The sequence below is a fragment of the Nansenia antarctica genome (genome assembly GCF_963989245.1).
Source record: "Nansenia antarctica genome assembly, chromosome: 2".
Taxonomy (NCBI): Eukaryota; Metazoa; Chordata; class Actinopteri; order Argentiniformes; family Microstomatidae; genus Nansenia; species Nansenia antarctica.
Genome location: NC_137675.1, coordinates 16,171,322 through 16,184,575, shown reverse-complemented (window position 1 = coordinate 16,184,575; position 13,254 = coordinate 16,171,322). Strand labels below are relative to the sequence as shown.

Genomic DNA, 13,254 nt, shown 5'->3' with positions numbered 1-13,254 from the left:
TCACACATGCATCATCGTGACATTGTGCTTAATTGGAGTTTTATTAATATTTTCACATTTTCTGAAAACCCCACTGAGACCAACAGTACAAGTTAGTTCGAGGCAATTAAAATGGCTTCATTATGGATACAAAAACCCATCTCATCATTTGAAGCAATACCTTTACGCATATAATGATACAATCTTCTGTTACAAGTCGAGGCTATCAAGAGAGAGAGAGAGAGAGAGAGAGAGAGAGAGAGAGAGAGAGAGAGAGAGCGAGAGCGAGAGCGAGAGCGAGAGAGAGAGAGAGCGCAGAGTAGCCTATTTCCATAAAGAAAATATGTTTCAAAATTATCTTTATGAATAAGATATTAAATGCGTCGTGAGTGGAGAGGAACAAAAACAGAGACGCAGGAAATCTCCCCTATCTTTCTCCTGGATTCTACCAGCTCCTCCCCCGCGCGCGCGGGGCTTCATTTGATCACATCCTTCAACTTGGACCACTTCGACGAACCGCACTTTTTACAACACAGCAATTGGACGCGCCGCAACTTGCGAGGAGTTCTGTAAGCCGCCGCACATCAATTACAGCCACAAAGGGAGTGAAGCTGAGCAAAAAAGGACTTGTTTCCAGACAGAGCATATTATTTCTCAGCCACCAGCAATGGAGAGGGGGGTCAGGTTTTGCCCTATTTGGCACAGTGCGCTTTGGTTTCTGATTTTGATCATGGTCTCTTTCTTCATTGCCACCAAATCAGAGATAACTTGCAGATCATGCCAACCGGGGGAGAAGTTGCGCAGGCCTACACAGGAATTACTGCTTAAAATGGACACAGGAGAATTCGCAACAGGGTCTGGATGGGAAGTTGGAAACGGAGAGGGGGCAGCGAGGTTTGATTCCGCAAGTCCCGAAACTCGCCAGCTTGATTGTGCAGCTGGGTCCGCTGAATGCGCCCGGGGCCAAGGGAAATACACCGATTCAAGGCGAACACGGGATACCGACAGGCTCCGTTCAAAGAACTCGCTCGGTCGTGGAATGCCCCACGGTGAGAGTGAATTTACCCCGCGCGAGGACAAAGTTTCCAGCCGCAAAATCAACGGTCATGTGAAGACAGGTGTCGGGAAGGCTCGCTCAGATTTAACTCCACCTGCCAACCAATACAAGCACCGAGTTCGAAGGGGCAGCCTGAAACCTAATAACAGGGATGTTGAAGTAAAGTCTAGCTCATCTCGGAACAAGGAGTCGTTGCCTTTGAGTGACCCGCGAGAGGAGGGCATCGCCGCACCGGCTGGGCGCAGAGTGACCAGGTCCGAGTTGCGATGGAGCAGCGAGGACAGGAGAACGGGTAATTCAAGGCAAGACGAACAAAAACTCACCAGTTCCACCTTTGCCTTGACCGGGGATTCGTCTCACAATCAAGCCATGGTGCACTGGTCTGGGCAGAACAGCAGTGTAAGTAAAAACACATCCATTCACAAGCGTTGTTTAGTTTGGCCATGTGCGCATCTACATCAGCCTAGATGGAGATGAACAGGCACTCATTTTAGCCGTCATTTTTGCCATATCGTGAGCTTAGAATTATAAGGTTCTATCTCCGTTTAGGGTAGTTCAGAGATATTGAGCGTCAAAGTTTTTACATTCCATTATTATGTTTTGTGAGATGGAACCTTTGTGTTTTATGAATTACTAACTAAAAAATGTCAACATTTAAAAAAATAACACCACACAGGCATTAATAAACACCTAATGGATCAGATTATGTAAAAAACTCAATTTTGACAAAAATGGAGATAGAACCTTATAATTCTAACGTCACGATATTACGTTGAGGGAAAAAATGGTCAATAAGTGTGTGTGTGTGTGTGTGTGTATGTGTGTGTATGTGCGTGCGCGTGTGTGTGCGCAGTGCGCGTGTGTATGTGAGTTCAGGATTCGCAGGATTTATTCCGAGGTAACCTACACTCAGTGGAGACAACAGTGGGCGCACTGTTCATCCCGAGTATTTGCCACAGTTTATGCGCCGTGAATCTCTCCTTGTTAATTGAAATCGAGTGATTGTTAGACAAATTGCTTACTACTATAAAGCCTACACATTTTGCATGCCTAATACCATACTATCAACTTTCCCCCCATTCATAATGACACCATCTCTCTGACTTGAAGATTCATAATTATGGATCCGTTTTTTCCCCGGTTTCTATTACACTGAAGCTGGTTCGATGAGTCTGGCCTAGTGGTGAGAAGTATCAATCAAGGATCCTGCTCACTTTTGATAACAATGCTGTCTTATGTTGAGTTAATTGTTGCAGTGTATACAATAACATCCTCACCAACTGGATGGGGTCTCTAACAGTAACAGCCTACCCAAACACACCATGCTATAGGCATACCTTCTATAGCCTAACTCCACAGTTGTTCATTACACTCAAAGTACTTCATTTGTCCCTGTAGGGGAACCCCTTGAAGAACTAGTTTGGGCTCTATATAGTTACCCTTTGGGTTCCAAAGGTTCCGCTACAGAGACAAATGTAGAACCCTATATAACCCTAAATGTAGAACCCTAAGATTTTTGGTTCTAACTCTACTTTTTGTTGTTGTTTTTTAGTACCCCCACATGGCTTAGTCCTGTCTGTAACAAAAGCGATGTCCTTCTAATTTCTGCTTCCAGCAGCTCCCATACCCCTCTGAAATTACCCCCCCCCCCCCAATTGCCCCCCCCCAAGCCTCAGGTGTTTCTCTGGGTTTGAAAGATTTGCTTCTTCCAAATTGTGACCACACACTTGAGACTTGAGACGGCACATGTCAAAATCACCACATCCTATGACCTATTTCTCCACGACAATGTCAAAAATAATACTGCACTACTTTTCCATCCACCATTGTTATCCTAGACAGTAACACTGTATATACAAGTTGCCCCCCATACCTGATACCTGTGATATAACATTGTAATAACTATAGCAAAACTATTTATGAACAACAGTCTTTATTTCACAATAACTTAAACTGCTCAATTACTATGTGCTGCTATTACCGAAGTACTTTGTAACATCATGCTAGTACAATGTTATTACTAGTGTTATTACAGAGTTAATACACAAGTATCAAAGGTATCGATCTTAATGTAAAATAGCCTCTGTAGTCCTACAGTATGTCACTACTATGCAGTCTGAAGTTGTTTTGTGGTATTAATAGACTGGTAACTGAAACAATTCCCTTGTATTCTCTCTCCTGACGCAAGCGGATTTGTAATGAACAAGAATAGACCCCTGCATTAAATATGTAGAGTTTATTGCTATATGCAGAAACAGAAGATCTTCCGTTTTACGGTCTGAACCGCATCCAGGCAGAACCAGTGAAACAGGTTAGCTGACGATGTTCCGTCAAGTAGAAATAGATTCAGATTCAGATTCAATTTAATTGTCATTGACCGAGTACAAAGACAACGAAACGCAGTTTGGCATCTGACCAGATGCAATAGTGCATAGTGCAAAAGCCATAAAAGTATGAACAGATAATTATGTACAGTGTGATATATACAGACAAGGGAGAAGCTATGGACAGTTAAGATGTAACTGTCTAAGATGTAGATATAAATAGAACTGTATCGTTGAGACTGTTCTGTTCTGTATATCCAACCTCTTGGGCATTTACATTTACCCAATTTTAATGATATCCCATATGCTTCGTGTGTATGCCAGATTGGAACTTGCCACCTCATAATTCCCCTAGAGACAGTGGGAGATGCAATCACAGAGCAGATGAATTGAAGGCGAGCTGTGTACATTGTAAAAGGTGCATACTCTGAAATCTGATTGGAAATGATGTTCGGATGATGATGATGGATTGGATTTATGCTTTTCCCATGCTCAAAGCATTTCACATTGTATGGGGGTGTGGAGGGAGGGAGGGAAGGACCCACGCACGCACACGCACGCACACACGCACACACACACGCGCACACACACACACACACACACACACACACACACACACACACACACACACACCATATCAACTACCGATTTGTGTAGCTCATAAGATGTCTAATAACATCTAACTTATCTGTCTACTTGACCTCACTGATCAAAAATGCCATTTAAAAAGTGGTTGTTACTGTATTTGTATTTCTGCATTCTGTCCCCTGTTGTGACAGTCCTGAGACTTGGAAATCTGAAAGGTTACAGCAAAGTTTCCCTATGGGGGACCTGTGGCATATTACACAGCATGTGGCAGGAGACTGTATGTGTTTACATGATTGAAATGTCAGGCATTAAGTACTTCGACTTGTCGCTCAACCTAACACAATCCAGGCTGACATATCGTCAATCCGTTTCACAAGTTTACACTTGGGCTTCTACTACTTGCCGAGTCGTAGGATGTGACCAGGTGGATCATGGGTATCGATAGAGATTAGAAATTAGATGGATGTCAACGTGTGAGACTGTAGCTCTTCCAGTGGATGCTATTGGAGGCAGAAATTCGGAGGACGGGCTCATTGTTGTAACACATGGAATGGAATAAGGAATGGGAGGTAGGTGGAGGTAGAAATTGGAGGATGGGCTCATTGTAACATATGGAATTCCATGCGCTACAATGAGCCCATCCTCCAATTTCTACCTCTACAAGCCTCCCCTGATCCCTTCCACCTGTGAGATTAGATCCAGTACCTCCACAGATACCCTTTATTACCATATGAGTTCCTGTTTTATTGAGAAACCCCTTGTTAAAGCTATCACCTGCATGTACCAATTTGTCCCTGTTGAGACAGCTTTGACATGGCAACTAACGACAAAAAGAAAACCATATTGAAAATGAAAATCAGATCTGAGGACACTGTGATCAAAGACACAGGCACAAAAGTGAATTTTAGAGAAGTTTTTCCTCCCGCTGAACAGAAGTAGACATTTTTGTCGCCAATTAGTGAGAAGTTCATCACATGAAGTTCCTGAAAGTGTTGTGAGAAACACCAGCTGTCTACGAGCCGACGGTCTCACGTCGCTTCTGTATGTGTTGAGATAATCTATTTATGCTTCTCTGCCGGCTCGTACAGCAGTGGAGCAGTTTACAGCCCAAACCTGCCTTATCTCTCGTGTTTTCCTACTGTACCTCATCAAACACCCTTAATGCACTCATTTTCAAAACAATCGGGTGGTGTCAACGAGTGTGTAGTCCTGGTGTCAGCATTACAGCAAACAAATGTACAACCTGTTATTCAAGATGGCCAAAATCAAACAGCCAATTTGCAGTACATGAGGCATCTGCTAACCTGACACTTGCAGAACAGCAGTTTCGCTACAACTCACTACTAGATAGTCAGTGATGCTGCCAGAAACGTTCCGAGAAGCTTTTTTTGGGTGTATTCCTCCTCGTAGTTTGGCACTAACTACCTCGCCATTAGTCTTGTTGTATTCCCACCAAGCCACCATCTCATACTTACTAGAGAGTGAGTCATCCTGTAGCATGGCCTGAATACAAACAGCAGTAACAGCAACTTATTAGAAATGATTCTGGATCTTTTGATTATTTATGTATCCAGGTTAGTTACACTGAGATAGAAATATATCTTTCAAAGGCGAGCCCTGATCAAATTATTAAATCGCCAAGAATAGTTATAGTAGTTCTTTTTCTATTTGTATTGCAATACTTCCACATATGCAGTGACGGTTGTTCATGATAATGATACTAATATGGTACTAATATTCAGTTAATACGACTTAGTTAATACTCAGGCTAACAATCTTGGAGTAACTAAACCTTTACATAATTATCACACTCAAGAGAACATGTCCAAGCCCGCCCCCTCTCCCTGTCCTTTCCCCCCCGTCGAGGTAAGTTAACTCCAGTCTCCGTGCCTGTGATAATTGAGCTGCCAGGCGCGTGCTGGGCCGCAGACTGAGAACGCAGACACCGTCACACTCCACTAGGCAGCACTTACTTACTGATCTGGCAACACATGCCTTCATTTGCCTGTAAACAAACCTCCACCACACCCAGGTTCCCTCGCTTCAGACGATTCCCAAAGGAAATAATCACAACTAATAAAGCCCTCGGAGTTGTTGGAAGGTAGGAGAAAAGCTTGCGATGAGGATCGTGCCAGTCAGCATCTTGGGGCGGACACCAGACAAATAAAATGCAGTTTATAAGTAATGTACCTGGGCACTCTAATCCAAACGGAGGAGGCCTTAGGAGTGCACACTTCATTTCAGTAAGTGCCCCTTAGGTCCTGATAGTCCACTACCTCCCCCTCCCCCTTTTCATTCTCCTCCTCTCACTCTCTGCTTTAGATCCTCTCTCAATCATGTTTTGATATGATTTCATCTTCATGTTTGCGTTTGGTCAATTTGCAGTCTTTGTAGTGTTAAGTGGAGTAAATTTGTCATTTACCAATAGAAATTGAATCACTCGAACCCCTGCTCCTCAATGCGTGTGAGGGTAAATGGATTGGCAGTTTTAAACCCACTGGTTCAATTTTCAGGTCTATCAGGGTGATTTTATGGCCTTTCCACCACATTCAAGGGTGAAGTAATCGTGTTTGCATGCGTGAATGATGTGATTTGGGAATGCAAGGCCATTGGAGCTAAGCAGTTTGTGATCTAAAATCCACTGCCATATGTTAAACCGTCATGTAAAACATATTCATACAGTATATTATATATTGATTTATATTCATGTAAAACATGATTTTTTTTTTCATAAAGCATTGTCACATCAAACCCTAATTCATCTTTTGACTATTACTAATTCCAAATTAGCATAGCCCTGTCATCCACTTCTCGCCGCACTTCCGTAGAAGTACTGTACAGTGACACGTATCACACTATGCCAGTGACATGAGAGAATTATCCTCCCCCCTAACCCTCCTGCGGTTTCCTGAGTAGGCGGCGGGTGGCATTATTTTCAAAGGCCTTCCCTAGTCCTGCCTTGTGATGGAGATAGACAGGAGGATGTGAGTGATGGTGATGGAGGGGGTGCGGGGGAGAGAGAGGTAGCGGTAGTGGTAGCGCTTAGCGGGGCACACCATTAGAGGTGCATTCAAGCGCGGTCCAGAGTCCGGGCTTCAAGGTGGAACACACTCACATTTCGATTTCGAAGGGGGAATTGATGGCTGTTTGGATATGTCCTATGAATTATGTATGGAAGGGGAACGAGTGCAGACTAGTTTGGGGAAAGCCTAAAATAAAATAAAAAACATGGGATTGATTTATAAGAAGTAATTAAGTATGTTTTTCCTTTCTGGAGGCGATCGATGATCAATGAATAGGCAGTGTTTCCCACAGGATTTTGTGAGACTGTGGCGGGTGGACCACGTATTAAAAAAAAGAATAAGAAAAAAGTCTGGTCATTTGGGCCGCAAGTCGGCAACCAATCAAAATGTTCTGACTTTTATTTTGAAACACGGAAATACATTTCAATGTTGTTGAAAATCACAACACAAACTCGCTAGTCAAGCCAAAATACTGCAACGCAATGGATTTGGTGAGTAGACTAATCCCCACTGCTACCTAGTTAACTATAACACTACTTTACATTGTTAGCAGGCTCACAAAACAAGCTGTGTTAGTTGACTAGTGTGTCATTGATTTTCAACAACGCTGAAATGTATTTACATTTTTCGAAAGAAAAGTCAGAACATTAAATCGGCTGTCGACTTGGACCAATTGACCAGACTGTGTCATAATTGTCGATGGGCGGGTAGCTCCGGCCTTTCCGTGAACCTACTCGAACACTTGCGGAAGCAAGCAGCACAGTATGTAATTAGATTAGATTAGATTCAACTTAATTGTCATTGCAGAGTATAAGTACCAGACAACTAAATGCAGTTTAGCATCTAACCAGAAGTGCAAATAGTGATACAAAACATGATATAAAAACATGACAGTGATAGTGATAGGTACAGTATGGCAAGTACGGTAGTTAGAGCTATATACAGTTATGAGCTATGTACAGTTAAGGTAGCGTAGTGTACAGTATGGTATGTACAGATGCATAAATTGTGACTATCGAAGGAGCTATGTGCAATGTGCAACAATATGGTAAGTGCAAGGCAGTATTTGTAAACAGCAGTAGTGCAAGGGTAATTGAGTGTTCACATTGACACCAGGGGTGTGTGCATTCGAGCAGTAGTGCAAAGGCTAAATTGGGTTGACCACAGTGTGGTGTGTGTATGTGTGTGTGTGTGTGTGTGTGTGTGTGTGTGTGGGGGGGGGGGGGTACTGAGAGTCATTGTACCGCATGTGTGTGTGTGTGGGGGGGGTGGGGGCCATACAAGTAGTTACAATACAAGTTATTGGATTGTTGTGGATGTTGTGGTCACAGATGTTCCTTTAATCTGGTTTTGTATGTATACTGTAGACATTTTAGGACATTTTACTGTTGAGGAAAATAATTTGAGTGGCGCATGATAATTCAGTTACTTTCATTACAATACAAACACTCTTAAAGTGATCATTGCGATCAAAATGTATAGATTAAGGTATTCACAGCTGCTTATGGACTGACAAATAGGACATGAAATGCATGAATAATTGGTAATATGTGGAACACAACTAGGCCGACTTGTCCTTCTAAGCAGGAAAGCGTGAATGCGTTTTGCACATCTCAACTGACAGATTTCTTTGATTACCATGTTATTGCAAAGGCATAGTCTGTCTACTGTGGAGGTATGGAGTATAATCTGCCCACTGCAGGAAATGTTTGCTTTTAGATCCCTTTTGTCAGATATTTATTTCTCATTTCAGATTGGAATGTAACCATATTGAATCATTTTATGTTCAGGGCCGGGATGGTTTTGCTGTGAATTTGAAATGAATGTTCAAAATGTTCTAGTTGCTCGGTTAAGTGGAGGTTGACCTTAAACTCTCAAAGAATGGAACATGTAAGTATAAGGGGTGAGGCCTTGAATATCATATGTAATTTAGATTTTGGTAAGCTGAGATGTTCCCCTGGAGACAGTCAGATGATTGTTGTTATTCAGCTTTGAGAGAGTTCCACTCCTTGAAAGATCTAGTAAGGTTATCTCACACCAACAGTTACGTGATTTCAGATCTGATGCTCCTAGAGTAAATAACAACAGAGGGATGAGGGATGACCACGACAACCACGATGGCAAATTAGGTTGCAATATAACCACAATTCAAACTGGAGATGATGACTGACATAACTGCATTAGGTGGGAGTGTCTGACTACACGCGTTCCGTCTTGGGGAAAAAGGGTATGAATTGCTGTGGCGAGAGTGGATACACATTAGTCATTTCCTTGGGAAACCCTGTCCCCCTTAGCAATTCAGATTGACATGGACAATTGTTGTTGCTATTGAAAGACTGTCAGGGGGTCTTTTTTAGGAAGCTGGAAGATTCCCATCTCAGAGTTGATCAGGTCCAGAATTGTATAGAGCAATTGCGGCAGTACAAATTGAATCCCATGCATTTTCAATGGAGAAGGACTCTGTCGGGCAGGAAGCAAATGAGGATGAGATGGCTACTCAAGTTAATTGACCAGGCCAGATATAGCGTTAAGGCCCTTGCACACCAACGCGTTTTTTACGCGCGTTTTTTACGTCCGTTAAAAAATAAATTAGAACTCATGTTGTGTCAACCACGCTTGCACACCAATCCGTAATAATTCGTCCGTCAAAAAAAAAAACGCAACAGGTTCGATTTTCTGCGTTTTTCGCGTCCGTCAAAAGCCTTTTGAGAGTTGTTTTTGACCACTCCGCCATGGTATAGACTGGGACACATCGTCCAATTAGAACTGTAGGACAGTTGGATTAATGTTTACAGAAGTACATGTCTCAAGTATTATCTCGGCGGTTGAGTGAAAGAAAAACAACATACAGATGATAATTCACACAATATAATACCACGAAAGCGTACAGCACTAAACAATAACATTCATTTGGGCAGCATCATACTCAAACTCAGGCAGAAGGGCAGGGTCCGGGCAGGTGCACACACTGTCACAGACTGTCAGTGCATCATACAGGTACATCATTCAGCTGGTTATAGCGGTTTCTTTTTCTATTCTACTTCTGCTGTCTGCGTATCCCTGGGTATTCCAGATGGATGGTTTGAATGTAGAGTGCATATTGCGAAAGTTCACAACGTAAAAAAACGCAACGGACTCCGCAACGGACCGGTGTGCAAGGTCTCGGTGCGTAACGTTTTTTCCGAATGACGGATTAAAAAATACGCATGCGAAAACGCACGCATTGGTGTGCAAAGACCTTTAGAGATGACCGGAACACACACATGTGTGTTTTCTCAACAAGCACCACTGTGGGAGGGAGGAGGAGGGAGGAGGCTTTGAGGCCTTCTCAGGAAGGCCTCAAAGATCTCCAGGGACCCGACCCACCCTGGGCACGTACACTTTACCAGGCTGCCCTCGAAAAGGAGGTACAGGACCCCGGCCGCTAAGACAAACAGACTGAAGAACTGCTTCTACCACAGGGCCGTCCAGGCCCTGAACACAGCAAAGACCTAAGTTCTGGGCCCTGGACAGTCTGGACGGATTGTATGGCAGCTGCTGGACTGAAAAAATCAGGTGTAGTGCTGAGGCACAAACATGTACATTTCAAGCCTGCAAACTGTGACACTTTAAATAACGTGAAAAAATACTATTGTGCAATATGACAACCCTAGTTGACTATCTGTGCAGTATAGTACAGTGGATTGTGTACATAGCCTTTATTTATGTAAACCAGCTCCTTACCTTCTTGTGATTTTTTTCTTTTTCTAAATTTTTTTTTTTCTTCCCTTTCCTAACACCAGGGGAGCCACCCCTCCTAAATTTCGTTGTTTGGTACCTGTACTGTAGCAATGACAATAAAGTCCATTCATTCATTCATTCATTCATATGCCACTAACTCAACCTGGTGATGCACCTGATTTCGGCCTTTGGAAACGACAGAGACTTCTAGATTCCATTTTTATTTTTATTTTCCCTTTCAACAGCTACAGTAATGCACACCCATTAGACTCTGTGTTCATGAACTGTAGCACTTAATAGCTCGCTTTCCACAGTGAGGCTTACGTTGTGCGTGCCAAGGCCGATTGCTTTTCCACTTCAACAGGGCTTAGTCTGGGCCTATCTGGTGCTCTGGCTTTTAGCTTCCTCTACCCCCCTGGTCCTTGCAAGGCCAAACAGGGCTAGAGGCACGGTTCAGAGCAAGGGCACGGTATCCTCATCATCCAAGTGCTTTAATTGGCTAGCGAACTTGGCGGGTGGCAAGCATAATCCAAGTTAGTCCTCACTGTGACTGCACAATCAAATGGATTTGAATAGTGCTTTTTACAAATACAGTTTGTGATTAAAGTCACAAAGTGCTTAAGTTACCAGAACCTGCCACATTGCGAACTGTAGAACGCAAACAATCAGAGACTGTCGGTCTTCCAGTGGAGGTAGACATCGGAAGATGATCTGATCTGTACACACGTGTTTGATACCATTCCTCATTCCATTCCATGCATTACAATGAACCCGTCCCTTGATTTCCCCCTCCACTAGTCTTCCCTCAAGGCTATACATTATCCTCTGTACTAAGTGACTGGAATCACTCCACAGTATATCAGGTTCGGCTACAGTGGGAACTTCTTTTGAATCGCAGGCCAGAATATTCCAATGTAATTATACCGAACATATTCAGCATAACTGTTATTATTTAATTTGTCTTACCGGTTAATTAAGTCTACAATATTTCTTATGATCGTTATGTGCCTTGTGAGCTAACATGGTGTAATTGACATTTCCTCTAGATATTATTAAACATGCAGTAGGCCTATACCAACAACCAAGACTGCTTGCTGCCTGCTGTTCTCAAAACTACCTGACACAAAATGTTTCAGAGTTCATGTGTCTGCTGTAGGCTGCAGGATTTACTGTAGAATACTGGATGGTTCCAAACGTGCAAAGCGAGACCGCAGAAAGAGACAGAGCTAAGAATAAAAACAATATTAATGTTGTTAAGACCCCAGAGTTTAAGGTGCAAAGTTATTCATTATGCAACAAAATAACACTGTGGTGTATAGAATTAACCTCCAACAACTCACACAGTTTGTAAATGACATATGTCACACACACACACACACACACACACACACACACACACACACACAATCACACTCTCTCTCTTAATTATTTTGTTCCCTCCATCTCCTCTATTTCTCTTTATTATCTCTAGGTTGAAAGCAAAAAAGGGGACACGTTGTGTCTGGCATGCACTATTTGGTCACAAAATGTCGGTACTTCAAAGTGAGCAGAGAAAGAGAGGTGGAGAAATAACCCCCCTTATAAATGGGTGCTGATAATCAAAATGAGACAGAAAAGAGAGGACAATAATTTCGTTTCAGTATCACCCTCCTTAGAACTGTGCATATTGGACTGAGAGGAACTGTAGCTCTTCTGTCCTTATGTTAGGGGTTATTCTTCCCCTACTGTTGGTTTAGAATTCAAGTCGGGTGAACGCTAGTCTATTAACAGATTGAATAAAGAGGTATTAATATTAAATGAGGATTTATGGAAAAAAAAAAGAATCCCTGGAAAGCAACTTCAAACAGCTGCCGTGGAGGGGAAGGGCCCCCGTCTTGCAAAGGCGAGAGGCATTTCAAAGGCAGGTGTGAATTAATACATTAAATAAATCATGTCCAAAGGTGTTCTTTCCTTTGAATCCTAAGCGGCGCATATGAAAGTTTACATACTCTGTGGGCGAATCAAGTCGATGCATAATCTCTTTGTTTACATGGTTAGATGGTTATTTGTTGACTTTGGTTGGGTAGTTTTATATAAATTGACTTCTAATGCCGACTTCACTTTTGAAGGAGTTTTGATTCCTCGACCTCCCTCTGGAGGCCCCTCAGGCAGATTCGGTGGAAAACCGTGGCCATTTGGTTTTTGTAATAAGAATAGCGGAGGGAGAACAACGCTTGACGCTTTTGGCAGGCCCCATCTGTGTGCCCGGTGTCTTTGAAAAGACACGTCAGAGACAGATGAAGACATCTGGAGAGACCTACCTGCCACATCTGCCCAGGTCTAAACATGTTTACCTCAACCCGCTCATCACCCAGCGAATTACCATGTAGCCTTCACCTGCTTTGATCGCCTCCCGTTGTCAATGCCAACGCTCTCCGGGCCAGAAACCCACCGATCAGTCTCCATTAAAAACCATCAAGTGATATTTTGACACCTACAGTGGCACACTGGAGAGAGAGAGAGAGAGAGAGAGAGAGAGAGAGAGAGAGAGAGAGAGAGAGAGAGAGAGAGAGAGAGAGAGAGA

General features: G+C 43.0%; 1 protein-coding gene across 1 annotated transcript in view; it reads left to right on the top strand.

Annotated features, from left to right (window-relative positions):
* Nucleotides 1-646: 646 nt before the first annotated feature.
* The window catches only part of sorcs1 (sortilin-related VPS10 domain containing receptor 1), a gene marked incomplete at both ends in the record, with an annotated part of 119,278 nt that continues 106,670 nt past the window's right edge, over nucleotides 647-13,254 (top strand). The window contains one exon of the mRNA XM_080522521.1: nucleotides 647-1,435. Within this exon, the coding sequence (XP_080378647.1) occupies nucleotides 647-1,435 (789 nt within the window). The remainder of the gene's footprint in view (nucleotides 1,436-13,254) is intronic.